Source organism: Lemur catta, chromosome 12 (assembly GCF_020740605.2).
Source record: "Lemur catta isolate mLemCat1 chromosome 12, mLemCat1.pri, whole genome shotgun sequence".
NCBI classification, from domain to species: Eukaryota; Metazoa; Chordata; class Mammalia; order Primates; family Lemuridae; genus Lemur; species Lemur catta.
Genome location: NC_059139.1, coordinates 90,631,582 through 90,651,718, shown reverse-complemented (window position 1 = coordinate 90,651,718; position 20,137 = coordinate 90,631,582). Strand labels below are relative to the sequence as shown.

General features: G+C 39.4%; 1 protein-coding gene across 1 annotated transcript in view; it reads right to left on the bottom strand.

Moving 5' to 3' along the window:
- Positions 1-20,137, bottom strand: part of CCDC192 (coiled-coil domain containing 192) — a 200,612-nt gene that overhangs the window by 164,539 nt on the left and 15,936 nt on the right. The window contains exon 3 of the mRNA XM_045565894.1: positions 1,831-1,938. Coding sequence (XP_045421850.1) covers positions 1,831-1,938 — 108 coding nt within the window. The remainder of the gene's footprint in view (positions 1-1,830; positions 1,939-20,137) is intronic.

Below are 20,137 nucleotides of genomic sequence, written 5' to 3'. Positions count from 1 at the left end.
AGTGCAGTTTATCTTGGAGTCATAAAAACAACTATTTTCATTCCCCGCCTCTTCCAATGATTCTATTGTCTGTGACCCACTTGAGTAGAGAAGCCCTGGCTTATGTGTCTTTCTCCCCAAAACATCTAACCAGCATCTTAGTTGTGGAAGGTACAAAGATGTTGAGTGAAATCCAGTTTCTGTTTTATATATTTTAATCTGCTAAACACTGAAAAAAACTACATCTAATTGTTTGGTGTTATATAATGGGATCATTCAGTTAAGAGTCTTAAATATTAGGGGCTATTTGTACTGGGTAAAAATATTTTATAAAGAATACAAGGAATGGGTATATTTATGAGTGAACTGGATTTTACTGAGTTAAAATGAGAAATCATTTAAGCCTTTCAATTACAAAATAAACATATATCTTAGTGCAACCTAAAGCCAGCAGAGGTGCCTTCTTTTAGTTCAAAAATCCTTTCCAGTTTGGAGGCTCTGAAATTCTTAGTTTTTTATTCTTTGAAATGGTACCTCAAGTTCATCATTATGTTCTTTGTAATTCATAATTTTGCCACAGTTTGAGCCCTGTTTTTGTTTGTTTTAGAGGGAAAAAATAAAACCAGCTTGCAGCCTAGGACCATGGCTTGAGACTGAGATGGACACTTTCCCCAAAGGGCAACACACTTTCATTAATTGACACAAGTGCCCTGGTGACCCCTTGTGTCAATCACATTTAGTCAGTAAACAACAATGTGCCAGAGGGATGCGCTTGTTCTGGTAAGCTAAAAAGAGAAATGAGGCCACGTTACAGGTTACTCAGACTTCTTTTTCTCATAACACCAGCACCTTCTCTCCCTAGTTTCTGCAAGTATTCCTATAAAACTCTGATGCAATTAGACTTTACTGTACAAAGATACTACCTTTATTACTTAAAAAACTTAACTTTAGTTTTTAAGAGTTTCTAAAATACATTCTCATCCAAATGTATCAATCCATGAGAAATTAATATACTTTTATAACATTTAATGGCCTCCTCTGTCCTTTTCCTCCACTGACTGTCACCAGAGTGAGTGCTGGTGCCCTGGGCCATAGGGGGGACCCGGACTCCGGGCAGCTTTGCTTTCTGGGGTTAAGCCCCTCCGCCCCGGAGGAAAAGGCAGTAAAATGAATAGTAGCACTATGCCCTGTACGATTTGCAAAGTGCAGTCTTATTGGGAGATGGTCCAGCCCCTGGTCTGAGTTTCGCGGATACCCACAGCCGCTGCATCTGACGTCAGGGACCTGCTGCACAGGCACAGCACCCGTGGCGTGTCCATGCCACGGGGCAGGCCGGGCTCCACCTCTGTTCTGCTGTGGCTTTGCTTCTGCGAGTTTCAAAAATCCAAGAGGAAAGTCAATATTTAAAAAATTCTCTTCCAAGTAAACTTTTCTCAGATAATTCAAAAAAAGTTACTCCAGTGTGGTTCCCATTGGTTTTATTTAATCTTGGGGCCTATCTGTTTATAAGGCAAATATGCTTTGCTTATTCAGGAAAACCACTTGTTTAAGGAAGGCTTCCCTAACTCATGGCCTGTGGTGAGTGAAAATCAAGTAAACTGTAAAGGTGGAAAACCTTTTAAAGGCCAAAAAGGTCCACGCAGATTAAAGTCTGCATTGTCATGTCTAAAATGCTGAAACTCTCTGAGTGTGTGCGTGCATCGTGTGCAGCTGCGTGTGTGTGTGTGTGTGCGCGCGTATGCTTGCGTGTGTGTATCAACAGGGGCAGAGGTTAAAACGTGTGTTTAGATTCACACTCGCCATGCTGCACACTGAGGAACATTTGTTTCCAGTTCCCGTGACAGGTATTACCTGTTCAGATAAAGCTCTAGCCTTTTCTTCTGCTTCCTCCAGGCAAATCTCCAAGGACCTGAGTTGGGCCAAGGTAAATGACATCTGTCCAGTGTCCGGGGACTTTCTCTTTAAAACAATAATAAAGTATTACTTTTTGACATTGTTTCCTGAGAATGTCTCAAACAATTTTATAGACTGAGGATAAGCTTGATAAACTCACACAAGTTCTCCTTTTTTCCTAACACAGTGATAAAACTGCAAACTCTTATAACCATCATCTTATTTAACAGTTTAGAGTCTAAAGGGAGAGTAAAAGTTAAATGATGACAATGAACCGTTTTAGAAAGTTGAGATAAAATTACTCACGTTGGAATTGAGTTACTCTGCAACTTTTATTCTTACTTCAAGAGGTTAGGATCAAAATGTCACATTCCTAATGGGAGATGTCACCTAGAATGCCTGGGTTTTTAACATCACCTACGGAGGAACAGGGTCATTGGAACTCGGAGAAGCCCTGTGTCCTCCGACCTTCATCATCTTGTTCTCATCACAAGCATCATTAAAGCAAAGACAATAGCATGCTTTAGAGTCAGATCATTCATCCTCAGAGCATGGCTAATATGACCCAAATCAGCAGATGTGTAGACTTTGCCTCTCAAATTTTTTCTAAAGTTACTTTTTCTCAGCTGCAAGCTGAAGAGTATGCAAAATTGGTATGGAAACATATGTTACAGGCCTTGCTGGGACTAGAGTGCTTCCTAACTATTCTTTGGCTATTGTGATAATTACTAATTACAAAGTAATATGAAAACTTAAAAAGGAAAACCTCATATATGCTAGGATTATGACCTTCCTATAGCTTCCCTGGGTGTGTCCTGTTTTCTTGTGAATACTCCTGCTGCTGCAGCTGCTTCTAATTAACCCCATAAAAATGGAACTGTGTTCCTACATATTTTAAAGGTCTAACCACTGCTTTGTTTTTTCCCTTACGTTTATGAGACCATGGATTTTCCACATGTGTGCATTTCTTGATGATACAGTAGGGCCATCTGGTGGCAAATGCAACCAGTCATAAAAATGCAGCATTCATTCAGTTCCCTAATTGTTCACTCTGTGCTGAGCCTTGAGGCTGTGCCACTGGCCTCTGATAAAAAGGGAACTCTACGGGATGGGGACAAACAAATATTGCGACCTCTCACAAACAACCTGGCCCCAAAGTCAAGCTCCTCCACACACAGCTGCACACCCACCCTCAAGAGTTGGCCTTTAAGGGATGAACATCTTCGGCTGGAAAGGTGATGCTTAGGAGTGACATGAACCGATGATCCTCAGTATCTTACGATGATTCCAGTAATTTCAAGACTAGGTCCAAGAATTCTCAAAAAAAAAAAAAAAACAAGCCTCAAAATAAAATTCTTGGGATTTATACTTAGAGATAAATGCATGCTGTAGAACATTTTATGCAGAAAGTAGGGATTTTCCCATTTTAAAAAGATTGGAAGTCCCTGACCTAGACTGCTATTTCCAGGGAGCATCTCCTTGTTGGCTATTTCATCTCTCAAGAGGAAGTTTTTAAATTTTGCATAAGTAGACTCAGTAAGCACCTAATTAATCCTCTAGCCCTTTTTATCCAACACCAAAAATTTCCACAGCCAAAAAGGACAACCATTTCCAGTAAGATAAAAGCACTGGGAGGGTGGGGCAAGATGGCTGACTACAGACATTGCTCACTGGATCGTCTCAGAAAGAAGGAAAAGTTTTAGGTGGAAAACCAACATCTCCCAGGTGTAATTCCGAGGGACAAGTGCCAGAACCTACTGGAGACCCCACAGGAAGAAATTGCAGAGCAGAACAAGGAGGAGCAAGATTCCAGCAGAGATCAACCCCCAAGAAACTTGGAGCCCAGTGGAAACGGCAGGTGGGGGTTTGTTTCTCCTCCCCTCACACCATGGCAGTCCCAGGCCCCTGTGCTGCTGGAGAGCTCCTCTGTCCTCATGAGACCAAAAGCTGTTGCTGCCAGTGGACTGGGAGCTTCTTGAAAACAAAGCACCAGACTGCCAGCCCCCCTGGGGTCAATCCCTGTAACCACAGATCTGAGTCAAGGCAGTGGGCATCATGCTGTTTCTCCACCCACTGTGTGCCTGTGTCCTCCCCAGGGAGCTTCAGCCCTTCAGTTTTCATGTCGCTGGTCCCCAGGCAAACAGTTCCCAACTCCTGCCCAGACTGCAGTGGCCACAGGGGATCTGTGAGCTCCCAGAGCCCGGACGTTCTGGGTGGGCTGCCATTCAGCGAGAGGCACAAAGGGGAACAGAGTGCCAGCTCTCCTCCACTCAGACCCTTTCCCTCCCTCTGCCCCGCCTCGCCCACTGCTGTTGAGTGGCACTGGTGCACAAGGGACAACTGGGCCGGGGCTCCCAGGAGCAGCTGCTTCCCCTCTGTCGGTATGTCCACCACACCCAGGCCCCTACAGACAGTGGGGCTCACACCTTTCCTCTTAAAGACCCCGCAGCAGAACAAGGTTGCCCAGACTGTGAGCTCCCTGCCTGCGGGCCCTCATCAGTGCTGCCCACTTGGCTACTTCAACAGAGCAGGGCATAACCCAAAGCAGAGGGATATTAAGCCTGCTTGAGCACTCCCTGGGCAACTCAAGACCAGCATGTGTCTCCCTGGCATGGTCAGGGATTGAACTTGGGGAACCAGAGGACAGGCATGCAGGCCAGATTCCCTACTGCCAGGACTCAGTCATATTGTTCAGGGGCACGGAAGGGAGATCTGTGAACTAACCTTGGGAGGCAAGAGAGCCCACGTGGGCATAACTGAAAGGAGAGTACAGTGTGGGTCCCAGCTGCAGTGCATTCATGGAGCACCCCTCCCCCACAGGAATGCTGCGCTTGGGTATGGGGCAAGATCTTGGACAGGGAAGCTCCCAGCTCTCGGCACCTTTGCTGGTGAGGTCAACTGGTTTTGGCTGCTGCTTTCAGCCAGATGCTAGAAAGGCGATTCACAGGGCAGCGGAAGAAGAAGAGGAGCGAAAACCACTCCTGACAGATGGTCTGTGAATCTCAGATGGCCCCTCCCCCATGAGCAGATTTTCTGGCTTTGTGGGGCCACTTCAGGCCCTCCCTGGTGGCTTTCCCCAGCAGTCTGAGAGAGACCCTTGACCACTGCCCAGACAGCTCTTGTGCCTGCCTTTGTGGAGACTGAACGTAGGCTCATATGACCCAGCCGCACCCAGCCTCACTCCTCCACCCACCTCTGCTGTGGTGCAGAATAAGGAGTCTCCTGGGAGCTCCAGGGCCCCAGCCACCACCTGGGGCAATCAGGTGCTTCTCCTGAATGACTGGAGCCAGTCACAGTCCCAAAAAACACCACTGCAGCTGGCTCTTTCGTGCAAGCACCACCTACTGGCAGGAAGGACAACTTGTACAGCCCATTACAGCAGTGGTCCCCAACCTTTTTGGCACCGGGGATGAGTTTCATGAAAGACAATTTTTTGACAGACTTCGGAGGGGATGGTTTCAGGATGATTCAAGCTCATTACATTTATTGTGCACTTCATTTTTATTATTATTACATTGTAATATATAATGAAATAATTATACAACTCACCATAACACAGAATCAGTGGGAGCCCTGAGCTTGTTTTCCTGCAACTAATGCTGTCGTTGATCTGACAGGAGATAGAGCTCAGACAGTGATGCGAGTGATGGGGAGCAGCTGTAAATACAGATGGAGCTTTGCTTGCTCACCTGCCACTCACCTCATACAGTGTGCCCGGTTTCTAACAGGCCATGGACTGGTACCAGTCTGCGGCCCAGGGGTTGGGGATTGCAGCATTACAGAATAAACTGACTAAATCATACAGAGTGTGGTTGACTCTCATCCTCAAGCACCACCTACTGTCTCAGAGATTGAACTGGGCATCCCAATATAATTCACACTGTAAAGAAGACCATAGGCCTGGGGAAAGAGAAAGGATTTCAAAGACCTCCATCTTCCCTTGTCAACAAGAAATGGGGAATCTGCCCATGCACATAGTACACAACCATTACAGCCTACAAAAAATAACTAGTAATAGCACAAACTTCCACTCTAAGGATATCTATAACCAAGGTATCCATCTAGAACCTAGATCCCCATCAAAGTAGCCACAAGCAAAGCCAAAGGTCCTTATTCAACATATGCTACAGACTCACCCTTAAGAGTAAGGAGGAAAAATCCATCTAAACAAAATAAAATTTAAAAAAGAAGTGATAGCTGCTCCAGATGAGAAGGAATCAGTGCAAGAACTCCAGAAGTATGAAAGGACACCACCAAAGAAGTACACCAGCTCTCCAGCAATGGATCCCAAATAGAAACCAAAAGCAAGTAGCCATTTTCAAATCAGATAAAATAGACTTTAATCAACAGTGGTAAAAAAAAGATGAAGACAGTCATTATATAATGGTAAAGGGAGGAATTCAACCAAATTTTTGGTTTCTATTTGCATCGAATATTTTTTTTTCCATCTCATTACCTTGAGTCTGTGTGAGTCCTTGTGGTTCAGATGTGTTTCTTGGAGACAACAAATAGTTGAGTTGTGTTTTTTCATCCATTTAGCCAATCTATGTCTTTCAAGTGGGGCATTCAGACCATTCACATTGAGTGTTAGTGTTGATATGTGGGACACTGTTCTTTCTGTTCAACATGTTAGATGAAACCTTATTGTTTTACTTTCCCTCTTGTGCTATTGTTTTATAGGAAGAGTATAGACTCAAATAACCCCAATCATAAATGGGGAAGGAGACATTATAACTGATATTGCAAAAATAAATACTATGAAAACACCTATGCAAACAAACTAGAAAACCTAGAAGAAATGGATAAATTTTTGGAAACACACCACCTCTGAAGCCTGAATCCAGAAGAGATAGAAATTCTGAATAGACCAATAACAAGTAGTGAGATGTAAGCGGTAATAAAATATTATCAACATAAAAAGCCTTGGCCCAGACAGGTCCTACCAGACCTGCAAAGAAGAACTGGTACCTATCATGCAGAAACTATTCCATAACATTGGAAAGGAGAGAGTCCTCCCTAACTCCTTTGATAAAGCCAGTATCAACTTGGTAGCAAAGTCAGGAAAGGATACAATAACAACAAAAAAAAACTACAAATGAATATCCCTTATGAACATAGATGCAAAAATCCTCAACAAAATACTAGCAAACTGAATTCAATAGCACATCAAAAAGATTATCCACCATGATAAAATGGATTTTATCCCATGGATGCAAAGATAGTTTAACATATGCAAATCAATAAATGTTATTCACTACATAAACAGAAACAAAAACAAAGAACACATGATCATCTCCATAGATGCAGAAAAAGCATTTGATAAAATCCAGCACGCTTTTATGATAAAAACCCTCAACAAACTAGGCATAGAAGGAACATACCTCAAAATTATAAAAGCCATATGTGACAAACCTACAGCCAACATCATACTGAATGGGGAATAGTTCAAAACATTCCCTCTAAAAATTGGAACAAGGCAAGAGTGCCCACTGTTACCACTTCTATTCAACACAGTACTAGAAGTCCTAGCCAGAGCAATTAAGCAAGAGTAAGAAAGAAAAAATAAAGCGATCAGGATAGAGGAGGTCAAACTATCTCTGTTCACTGATGACATAATCTTGTATCTAGAAAATCCTATAGACTCCACCAAAAGACTCCTGGAATTGAGAAATAAATTCAGCAATGTCTCAGGTTACAAAATCAATATACACAAATTAGTAGCATTTCTACATTCTGATAACAGTGAAGCTGAGAGTTAAATCAAGGACTCAATACCATTTATAACAGCTACAAAGAAAATAAAATACCTAGGAATATACTTAACCAAAGAAGTAAAAGATCTTTACAAGAAGAACTACAAAACACTGATGAAAGTTAGTGTCATAGATGACACAAACAAATAGAAAAATATTCCATGCTTATCTCATGGATTGATGGAATCAACATTGTTAAAATGTCCATACTACCCAAAGTGATTTACAGTTTCAACTCAATTCCCATCAAAATACCAGTGTCATATTTCACGAATCTAGAAAAAATAATCCTAAACTTCATATGAAACCAAAAAAGAGCCTGAATAGCCAAAGCAATCTTAAGCAAAAAGAACAAATCTGGAGGCATCACATTATCTAACTTCAAATTATGCTACAAGGTGATAGTAACCAAAACAGCACAATATTGGTATAAAAGTAGAGATATAGACCAATGACACAGAATAAACAACCCAGAAATAAAACCATCTGCCTACAACCAGCTAATCTTCAACAAAGCAAACAACAACATACCCTGAAGAAAGGAAGCCCTATTCAGTAAATGATGCTGGGAAAATTGGACAGCCACATGGAGAGGAATGAAGCAGGACTCCTATCTCTCACCATTTACAAAAATTAATTCAAGATGGATCACAGACTTAAATGTAAGGCATGAAACCATAAATATTCTAGAAAAATATGTAGCTAAAACTCTTCTAGACATTGGCCTACACAAAGAATTTATGACTGAGACCCCAAAGGCAAATATAACAACAACACAAATAAATAAATGTGACTTTATTAAATTAAGAAGCTTTTGTACAGCAAAGGAAATAATCAACAGAGTGAATAAACAACCTGTAGAATGGAAGAAAATATTTGTAAACTATACATCTGACAAAGGACTACTATCCACAGTCTACAAAGAACTCAAACAAATCGGCAAGAAACAAACAAATAAACCCACCAAACAGTGTGCAAAAGACATGAACAGCAATTTTTGAAAAGAAGATAAACAAATGGCCAACAAACATCTGAAAAAATACTAAATATCACTAATCATCACGGAAATTCCAATTAAAACCATAATGAGATACCATCTTACTCCTATCAGAATGGCCATTATTAAAAAGTCAAAAAACAACAGATGTTCATGTGGATGCAGAGAGAAAGGAATGCTTATACACTATTGCAAATTAGTGCAACCTCTAGGGAAAATAGCATGGAGATTCCTCAAAGAAATAAATGTAGACCTACCATTCGATCCAGCAATCCTGCTCTTGCATATCTACCCAAAGGAAATGAAGTCATTTTATCATATAGACACCTGCATTCGAATGTTTATCACAGCACGATTCACAATTGCAAAAATGTAGAATCAACCCAAATGTCTGTCAGTTCATGAGTGGATACACAAACACACACACACACACACACACACACACACACATAACCCATGGAGTACTACCCAGCTCTAAAAAGGAATGAAATAATGTTGTTTGCAGCAACTTGGATGGAATTGGAGACCATTATCCTAAGTGAAGCATCTCAGGAATGAAAAACCAAACACCGTATGTTTTCACTAATAAGTGGGAGCTAACTGATGGGTACACACAGGCATAGAGCAATATAAGGCACATGAGAAACCAAGAAGGGGACGGGATGTGAGGGTGCTCATGGGATAAAAACTTACCTATTGGGTATAACGAACACTATTCTGGTGATGGGCACACCAAAAGCCCTGACTTAAGCATTATACATACGAGGTATCCATGTAACAAAAACACTTGTACCCTCTTAATATTTTGAACAAAAAAATCACTGATAAGTCAAAGCCAAATAAAATAGGCTTAACTGAAAACTGTTATTAAATAACATAGGACTTTTCGCACAGATACATTTAGGAAATTGTCATGTGTTGCAGAACAGAGAGCAACCTGAGCAAACTATGGAGAGTGCCAAGTCTCCCTTCTGCACTGTTACCCCAGCCGCAAGCTGTCACCCCCGCTCTCAGACTCCGTTCTACTCTCTTAAGGGAAAGAGCTTATACAAAGACAAGCACTTTTTGATAGGAGGCAACCCTATTAACAAAGAAAAAAATTAAATCAGAAACCACTTTAGAAATAAGTAAATACATGGGGTAGAGGTTTTGGCAGTGGGTGTGTGGCTTCAAAGACTCTAAAAAAGAGGTGCAGTCAGTCACTGTCCCCGCTCCGCAGGAGGCAGCGGCAGAGTGCGGAAAGACAGGACTTAGACCGTTACTTTCATTCTGCTTCCAGGCATGAGCAGACACATGCAATTTGTGTTAATGATGAAAATGAACACACTCTCAGTGGTTAAAGTAATTACTATACTTTTTGTCTTAAAACTGTCTACCTAAATATCAAGCCCATAATCTAAATACATGTAGCTAAGGTAGCCAAGATTATCAAACTAAAATAATGCTAAATAATATTAAAATTGCAATAAACTCTTTGATTACAGTAAAGACTTCTGACTACTATGCATCTATATTAAGGTTGATAGTCTACTAATTGAATAAATCTTATATGAAATTTTAAGAGTAGATTTCCTTTTGATTGTGAAGATTTCTCGTTTGAGAATTTAGAGGAAAATTTACATATTATTTTCTAATTTTATATTTCTTTATTTCTCTAACCTATTCCAGTACCTTCTCATTGTCCTCTTCCTTGCTTTGAGCCTTGATTTCTCTGTCCTAAAATGACCTTACTGTTCTCCCTCAGCCACACAAACTCTTCACCTTTAAGGCCGGGTTCAAGGTCCCTGACTAGTGCAACCTCACGCGCCAACCTAGAAAGGTCCGGTGCACAGAGGCCAGATAGAACTTTGCTGAACATTTAGTAGAAGCTTGACAAATACTTGCTGATTGATGAAAGGCTCAGCAGCCAAGGAAGGTGGCTGCACCAGAAGCTGCAGTCTTTCATGCTGAGCAGCTACAACACTGGCTCCTTCGAGCAACACTTCCCGTGCATCTGGCCCGGGAGGCTGACAGGGATCAGAGTTGCCAAGGCCAGGGGCCAGAGAGCGCAGCAGAGGACATGGGGATGGCCTTGCGGTTGGGTGATGGGAGGGTTGTTGTAAGGACTGAATGAGGTCAAGCAGGTAAATGCTTTGAGAGACAGAGTGCTCAGTACATGTTAATAATTTCATTATCCTGACTCCTTTAAAGAGAATAATTTGATGCTAAAACTTTGTAGCTTATTTAAAACCCTAGTAAAAGGAAAATACCAATGGAGCGCTTTCATAACAACAAGTGATCAAACAACAGTAGCGGGAAATTCAGTCAAGTATGTAATTAAGAACCAAGTTCATGTATTAAATATGTGCATGCATATTTATTTAAAAGCAGGATTGCTAAATAAAAGTGCAGTTACAGCAAATTCCACCTTTGTGGAAGAGCATATTGACATAGGTCAGTTTTAGAGAAATGTCTCTAATAATCCGAGGCTTTAAAATGCTGGGGTTCCAGCAGCAGCCCCTGCTCAGTGGTGCAGTGACTTCCTGCCAGATAAAACACACTTTCAACACATTTTGCAATGGTTGCACTTCCTGTTTGATAGACCATCTATGCACCACTACTGCTGCCCAGTTCTCTTCCCCCAGCTTGACGGGCACCTATGGCCCTCTACTTCCTTATTCCTCCACCACCTGTTCACATCCCTCTCGCAGACTCAGGGTTTCCCCCACAAAGCATCCTCTCCCACCCACCACCACGCTCCGGCCCCTTCCCCGGGCACGTTTCTGCCATCCCTCCCCGTCTCTCCTTTCCTGGTCAGAATTCATTGCACAGTGGAAAGCTCATCACTCTCATGTCCTTTTGTGCTTAGCTTTTGTGATTTTAAAACTCAAATTTCCTGCTTCCAATCCATTCTGGTGAAAACTGTATTCCTCTGCGTTTATAAGGTATTTAAATTTTAAACGTGAACAATCTACAACTAGAGGTTGTAGAAGTTGCCATCAACGTGACTGAGCAGGAGGTGGCCATGGAGGATGCCAGGTGAGCACTGACCAGGGAGCACCCGGCCTGTAATCTGGAAGGCCATGGTCTGGATCCGACTTGATCCTACCTAAATGACTGCGTGACTTGGGGCCAGCTACTTCACTTATCTGGGCCTCAGCATTTTCCTCTTTAAATGAAGAAGGTATTGATCAGGCCCCAGCAGGAAACAGATGGCCACTCCAGCGGAGTCATTGAGGACAGTTAAGTGAAGGGACCATTTCCAAAAGTGTGGGCACAATTAAGGGCATGAGCAAAGGATGGCGAGGCAGCCCCTAGAAGTGCAGGTGCCATTTGCTTTACCTTGCCCCGAACAGGTAGGAGGAGAGGCAAGGACAGAGCATCAGTGCTAGATCTGGACAGAAAGCCTGAGGGGAGGGCTACAGCCACTGCCAACCTGCACCCCGGCAGCAGTGGTGGCTGGAGGGAGGGGGGTGAGGGAGGAGAAATGGATCAGTGGAATAAACAGGCTGAGCTTCTCTCCTTTCACCCTCTGTTCTCCTGTCTGTATCTCCCGTGGGCTGAACCCAACAAGAAGCCAAAGGGCAAGAAAGCCTGAATGACAAGGCCAGAGAGACCAGCTTTCCCTGAAAAGAGCAGAGGGGAGAAAGGGTGGAGAGTGGATTCAGAGGGGAACAAAGAAACCTCAGCCCATACATCAGTGTTGGTTTGTGCTAACATTGTCACCAGTCAGCAACAAAACGACAAAAGCAAACTTTTATAAAGAATATTGTGCATTTTTCATGAAGTCAAATTTATTGCATTTGGAGGACTGTTCTTTATTCTGAAATTATGATCATTCCACTTTTTTGGTGTTAAGAGGATGTTTGTTTAACAAATGATGATGGTATATGGAAATTATTATGTTTTAGTGTCTTGAAAAAAAAGTGAAAAGTTGGCAGTCCTATGAGAACTAACCCTAATTATATCTGGGGTGAAAATTCTTACTGGTTTATGAAATCTCAAAGTGTAGAGACACCCCCCCCCATCCAGTGGTCTCTGTTAAATTATGAACTGAATGTTTTACCAGGTAGGCTTTTCAGAACTATGGTCCCTGAATTCCCCCGGACCTGGTCCAAGATGCATCTGTATTCTATATCAAGTTGTGTGCCTTAGCAAGGTTCCAGCTCACTATTTTTCTAGAAATAAACATATTCCTAAAGGTCAACCTTTCATCCTGTGAAAGATTTAATGACTTTTCCATTTCTATAGCATCAATGATAGAATAAAAGGAAAGGAATTTTCAACTCAGATTTTAATTTAATATATTAAATGACTGTTGGCAGGGAATTTGAAGAGAAATGACCATGTGACACTTGATAGCTTCATAAATAACTTTAAATAATGGCTTACCCAAAACTCTTAACATGCCAACCCTCATTTCAATTCAGTTCAAGGCAATTTAATTCATTTAGGTTAAAAAAATATTTGTTGAGGACTCACTATCTGCCAGGCACTATGGTAAACAATGGGGGAGTAAGTAGTAACAAGACAAACATGATTAATACCCTTGGCAGGATTCTCAGCTTAGAATTTCTCTCTAATAAAAAATACTGGGATTTGGGTTTATATCAAAATGAAAAGAATGCCAAAAGTTTGGTGACTAATTTAACACTTTTACACTCACTCATAATATACTGCTTTGTGCTTTGGGGCTTTGTTCTGTTCTTTTTATGAGGATTCTGGTAGATGCTGGAAGGTGGTAAGAGGCAGTCCTACTATGTTTTCAAATATTCCAGGTCTATCGCAAATAGCATTGCTTTATAGGTTCTTAGAGATCCTATATAAACAGCATCAGAGGAGAAAAGGGACCTTGTAAACAATGTGTATCTTTCATGGTTTAAATTAAAGTTAACAGTAAAACAAACATAGTCTGGGTTACAAGAGACCTGAATTTAAGTTCGTATTATATTACATATATTACAGAATTTGTTCTGTGACCTGAAATAGCCCTTTGCCATTTTGATTTATGAGCATCACAAACTGCTTTGAAGACCTGACGAAATCTGTGAATTCTCTTATCAGAAAAAAATGCACGTGCACATGCTTACACACATACACAATAAGCACACATGTGCTTAATTTTGCACACACTGTCAGCACTTAAGCACCCTTCTCAATGTCATCCATGTAGCTCACATTAAGAAATTTTTGTTTAAAAGGAACATAGTATGCCAGCCACCTTCAGTTTTTATTTTAAACTAAAATGGAAAATCTCAATGAATGAGAGTATTGATATGCTCTTGCTGCCTCTATCATAAATTGTGCAGATAAGCAAATGAATAATCATGTCTTCACAGAGAAATGGCCAAACCTCAAAAGAAACAAAATTGTTCCTCTTTCTGGCCAGCGGAGCAATTAGCAAACTTCCAGGAAGCCTCGTTTTGGGAACCGAAGCCTCATGGCAACAACCCAGCTTGTTGGCCACGAGTGAAGATTTTTATAATGAGAATATATTTTCCTCATAATAATAAAAAGAAAAAAAACAAAACCAGGTAGTCTTACCATTAAAAAACATTCTGATTTCTTTAAAAAATAAGAAAGAGGGAGAAACTGGTAATTGTGTGGTACAGAGTTCCAGCTTTGTAAGACGACAAACTCTGGAGATGAGCTGCGTGCACAGCGATGCGACAAACCTGACGCTGCTGGAGTGCGTACTGAAAATAGTCAAAATGGACTTTACGTGTATTTTACCAGAATTCAAGATAAATAAATTTTTAAATAACGTATTATAACATAAATGTTAAACACAAATGTTAAACGCACAAAAATTCTGAAGTGAAGGAATTGGTCTGTTTTTTAGCCACTTCACAGGATTGTTGTGAGAATAAAGTTTAAAAAAAATTGAATATTATAAAATCTTAAATTAAAAAAGAAAAAAATAAGGTAATCTTACTGAGGGAAAGAATTTTTATTTCTATAATTTAAAAAATCCTCGTTACTATTCATTTTTAAATAAAATTTTCAGTTATGTGGGGTATAAAATACTACAAAACATTTTTCTCATTTGTAAAGATGGTGCTTTGACTAGCTGAGTTTTTGTGTGACAAGATTACTTATTTTCTCACACACCATCCATAAATTTAGATTTTGAGTACTTTGGCGTATTGACCAACCCATAGAATCCCAGTGTTTTAGGAAATATACATGCCTGTAGGAAGAAGAATTTTCAAGTCAGCTTATGAGTGATGTAATAGAATTGATAGACTTTATTGCCCAAGTGTACTGTGGTTTTTAAAGTTAGTTTTATTGAATAAATTTTGCTATACTGTGTAGAATCAACAGCAAATGTTTCATAACTGACAGTGTTCAGAGTGAAGGCAATTTTTTTCTGTCAGTGAGTTTTAGATTCTAAATAAGTGAATTTTTAAAAAATTTAACTGCAATAAGAATCTCAATACTCCAACGGTGTTGCTCCCCAAACCTAGCAAGGAAATCCTTAGTCGAACTTGATGCTTCATGAGAAACCTTTTCCCTGAGAAACCTTCTTTTCTCCCAGACCGACGTCTACACAGGCTCCCTCCTTTACCGAGAGCTGAGGGAGAAATGTGGCATGCATCCTCTTGTATTAGACAAAAGTGCGGCCACGATTTCCACTGTGCATTCCAATATAATGAGGCAAGCAGAGGACAGAAGCAGGGCTCACTTTTTCTGTGAATTTCCAATTTTTTTAAGGTCTCCTGGTGAAAATGTTTCTAGGAGCCATGGTGAGAACGTCAGAGAAGTCTTAGTGCAGCCAACAATAGCTACTCAGTGGGCCTCAGTTTTCTCATCTGTGAAATAAGAAGACCATTAAACCAAATTCATCTTGAGCTCTGTGCTGGCCATTTTGCCATTCTGTTTTGATTTCCTATCTCATGAATCCAATCTCTCCAAACTAGAAGCCAGGAACTCCCTCCGAAGTGTCCGTTTCAGCCACGATGTAGGCGTGTGACTAGGCTCCACAGTCAGACACACCAGCATGAGACCTCACTGTGCACAGGAGTGATACGGAGAAGGTGCCCAGCAGAATGGAACCTGGCCAGGCCTGCAGGGTCCCTCTGTTTTGAGAGACTACAAGGACAGCCGACTCAGAAGTAGTATCTCATACTCAGGGGAAGTGACAAGTGATGTGTGGCCTATGCCCAGTGACAGCAGTAACAGGTTTGTCACCAGAATCTGCAGAGTAGTTAGGTATACTCTCCAAGCTGAATTCTCTGACTGTCCTAAAGAACCTCTGAAATACCTAATATTCTCTAACAATTCATTTTCCCTCCTAATACTAGCTAGAATGGTTTCTGTTGATTTCAAATATGAATCTAACTGATGCAAAGTCCTTGAAGTAATTATTACTTATTGTTTATGTGACTTTAAGCAAGTAATTTAATTATTCTGAGCCTCCATTTATCTGTAAAAGTGGAGGAAATGATAACTCCAGGGATTGCTGTGATAGTTAAATGTCGTAATACAGAAAAATGCTTAGTACGATGCCTGACCCATAGTAATAGCTAAAAAAACAAATTATCTTTCTAAGTTGGAGGTTTTATGTTTCTATGGTGTACCTTTTGGGACCTCACAGCCTAAGGAAGAGCCTAGGAGTTGATTATTAGGACGAGAAATGGGTGGTTATGGCATCATGTGACTATACCCAGCCTGGTTACTCCTTGTTGGAAAAGGTACATCATTATATACAATCCAAGAGCAAAAATTCAAAAATACACTTGGGGAGGGCACAGCCTATATCCTCCCCTGCCAGTTGAAGAGAATTTTAACTTGGTCTGTTCCATTTCTTTCCTTCCTTGACCTTGTTGCTAGACATGTTCTTTGGGGCTTCTGAGATGAAATACGGAAGAATGAGTAAGAACAAGAGGAGTGTGGGCTAAAGGAAAAAGTTTCTCAAGGAAATTTTGAGGGGAAAACTTGGGAAAAGCTGTCCTAAGATGAAAGCTTATGGGAAAGAAAAGGGGAATTTTTTCCTTAAAAAAAGTCTGAAACATTCCCCCCCCATGCTGTTTAATTAATGTGATTTAACCCTCCATACACCATCAGAGTTCATTGGACCCAATTATAGTTTTGTTTCTTTTTTTGACCAATTCCATTTGTAAGAATTAATATTTCATGAATTTTTATTTTTACTTAGCAGTCTTACAAAAAACAAAGATAACATATATTTATTTTCAAAAAATAGAATAAAATTCATTCTATCTTGCAATTGTCATACAGGTCCATTGGAGCCTTTTATAAATCTAAGATATACTGAGGGATCTTAATGATCTTATTTTTCCAATATTTGAAACATTTTGCTATTTTGTCACCCTAGGAATTATCTTTTTATCATTATTCATCAATAATTTCTAACTATGACTTTAAAAAAGACTAAAAGAAAACCAAATAATGGTGGAAACTCCTAGGAGGAAGGACAATAGTGAAATTAACAATCATCTTTCAATTTTTTGCTGTGCTGTCAAAATTGTTACATTATCTTTCAAGAAGGTATAAAAGAGGAGACACGATGTTTATAGTCTGTTTTTAAGCTCTCATTGAACACAGCTGAGAATTCTGAATTTTTCTTTTTCTAGCCATAACGTCCAAAGAGAAGAAAATTGACAGAGGAAGACTTCATAATTCTTGCATGAATCAGAACATGAACATGAAGAGCAGCAGTAGCAAGCGCTCTGGACCGGCACTGTCCAATGTGGTAGCCACTCGCCACATGTGACTTTCAAGTACTGGAAATGTAGCCAGTTTGAATTGATGCGTGTTGTGAGTATAAAATACACACTAGATTTCGAGGACTTAGCTCAATAAATGATGTCAGGTATCTCATTAATACTTTTTTATGTCAATTATATGTTGAAATGATAATATTTTCAATATGTGTGGTCAAATAAAATATATTATTAAATTTTAATTTCACCTGTTTATTTTAACATTTTTAATGTGGCTGCTAGGACATCTTAAATGACATACCTGGTTTGCAGCACGTTTCTACTGGACCAGTGTCTAGTGTCTGGCTTAGACACTAATGTGGATGATGGAATAAATCATGTAAGTGAAATAGACTATGAATCTTCAGATCACGATTTCCTATAGACTTAGATGAATGTCCTCAAATTCGGGAATCAATGAGTAAACAATACATTGCTAAGCACAGTAAAGGAAATAGGGTATTCTCATACAGGACAGACTGTCACACAATATCTTCTGACAGGAACTTGGACTGTCCTGCTTTGCAAAGAGAATGTGTGACAGTATGCTTCCATCTTTTGTAATGTTTATGTGCCAAAATTGTTACTTGGTACGAACACATTTGCTATGTTTATATTTTATTTAAATTTTGAATGGGTTTTTCTTTTTACTACGCTTTTATTCTGTAAATTATCTGAAAAATGACTTTAAAAGTAAAAAGTTTAGATGGATTTATTTGATTCAGATGGTGAATGATGTTGATATTTTCCTAGCATGCTAAGGGTTAAGAACTTGAGTTATTTGAAAGTTATGTTACCTTGCAGGTGCTAGACTGTATTTTTAAACCACAAACCAGTTCTGACCATTTGGATCATTTGGATTTCATTATAAGATGAGTGGTCACAAAGAAAGTTACTATGGAAGATTTTTCTAGATTTTCAGTAACATAATTATCAGAAAAGAATGTAAGAACACATTGGAGGCAAAAGCTCCACATACTGCTGTATTCAGAAGAAGAAAGATTAATAAGATTCAGAATGTAGTCACCATGGACATAGATATTTCTATTTTAAGGAAGATTCCAAGTAGTAATAGCCCCTAGGGAAAGCAAGCTGTTCTAGAATTTATAGTATTTTCCTTAGGCATTTGAGACAAGCAAGACAGGACTTAGCCCTTTCCAAAGAATGTTTTTGAGCCCCCTTTAATTTTAAAATATCTTACAATTTAACTCTCCTTTGCATTAAGTATATGACTGAAAAGAATTTTCTTCCCTGACTGAAAAACACAATGTGTCCAGCTATTCAATAACAAACACATGAGAATCACCCCTCATTTACTGAATGACTTTTATATGTAAGGCCCAGAGCTAAACATAGAGAGGATAAAGATAAATTAATCAAAATCCCGGCCTTTCAGGGGCTCATAGTGTGATGAAAGTTGAGAAAGGGAGCAGAGATACTCAGACAAGTGGATTTCAATATTACAAGGGGGAGAAGAGAAACGGAAAAGAACGTGTGTTGAGAATCACCTCTGTGCCAGATTTTCTATATATTATGTCACAAAAATTTAGACAGTAAAAAAGGTACAAAAATGAAAGTAAAAATCATCTAGAATGCTACCCAGAGATTGCTACATTTGATATATTACCTTTTCTAGACTTGTGTGTGTGTTCTTATAAGATGCATAACATAAAAGATGTGGAGTTATACTATACATGTTAATTTGTGATAATTTTCAGTTAACAATATGCCACAGACTCAACCTATATTTGACTAATGATAAATGTCACTTCCCACAATTTTTAATTTTTAAAATTACCATAATTTTTACTGGTCACAATACATTCCTCTAAAGGCATATGCAGTTTTCCCTTGTGTTGGACAATGCTGTAATAAAAATATTTCTATGTATATCTTTGTGAACTTATTTTATATTTTCTTACTATAAAATTTAAAAAAATGATTAGTGGATTTTACAGAGTACATACTTGATACATATTTAAGATTACATCTCCAAAATGAAAATACCCACCAACAGTATATGAGAATCCTATTTTCTTATATCTTTGCCAATAATGACATTTTAATACTTTTTATATTTGTCAAACTTATAGGTAGATATGATGTCTGAGTTTTTAAAATTTTTATTTCTTTGTTTTCTATTGAGTTTAGTCATCTTATTTGAGATTTACAAGTTTGGACATCTTACTGGGTGTTTGTATATCTTGTTTTGTAGGTGTGGTTTGCATCCTTTATCCATTTTCTAATTAAGTTCAGGTCTTTCACTCATTGATTTATATAGGACTTAATATATCAACGATGTCATATTGTAATAGACATTACAAATAATTTTCTATTACTCATTTTGGATATTTGTAAATGCTTCTTAAATGGGTGGAAATAGCGGTAAATGATAAGTTTTCTTATAAAATACTGAATTTTCAGAGACTATATTATCTTGTCATTTTTGTGCATTAATGCATAACCTTTGTCCAAGGAGAGAGCCAACTTTTTGAAGAAGCAAACGCTAATCAAAACTTGGAGAAACCCTCCATTTCTTGGAATTTCACTAAGTACAGATAACATATCACATTAATTGAAATGATTAAACCTATTTCAAAGTAACCAATTGACTCTGATACCCGATCTAACAAAAACAGTTCAGCTATTGACATGAAGACCTGGGGCTATTATTCCCAGCAGCAAGTTTCAGTTTAACAAAACTATCAAAATAAATGAAGCTGATGTTACCCAATCTGCCTGGTGAGGCTGAGGGCAGCCAGAGGTCACATCCCTGTTAATAGAAATTAAGGGAAACTTACCCCTTCAGG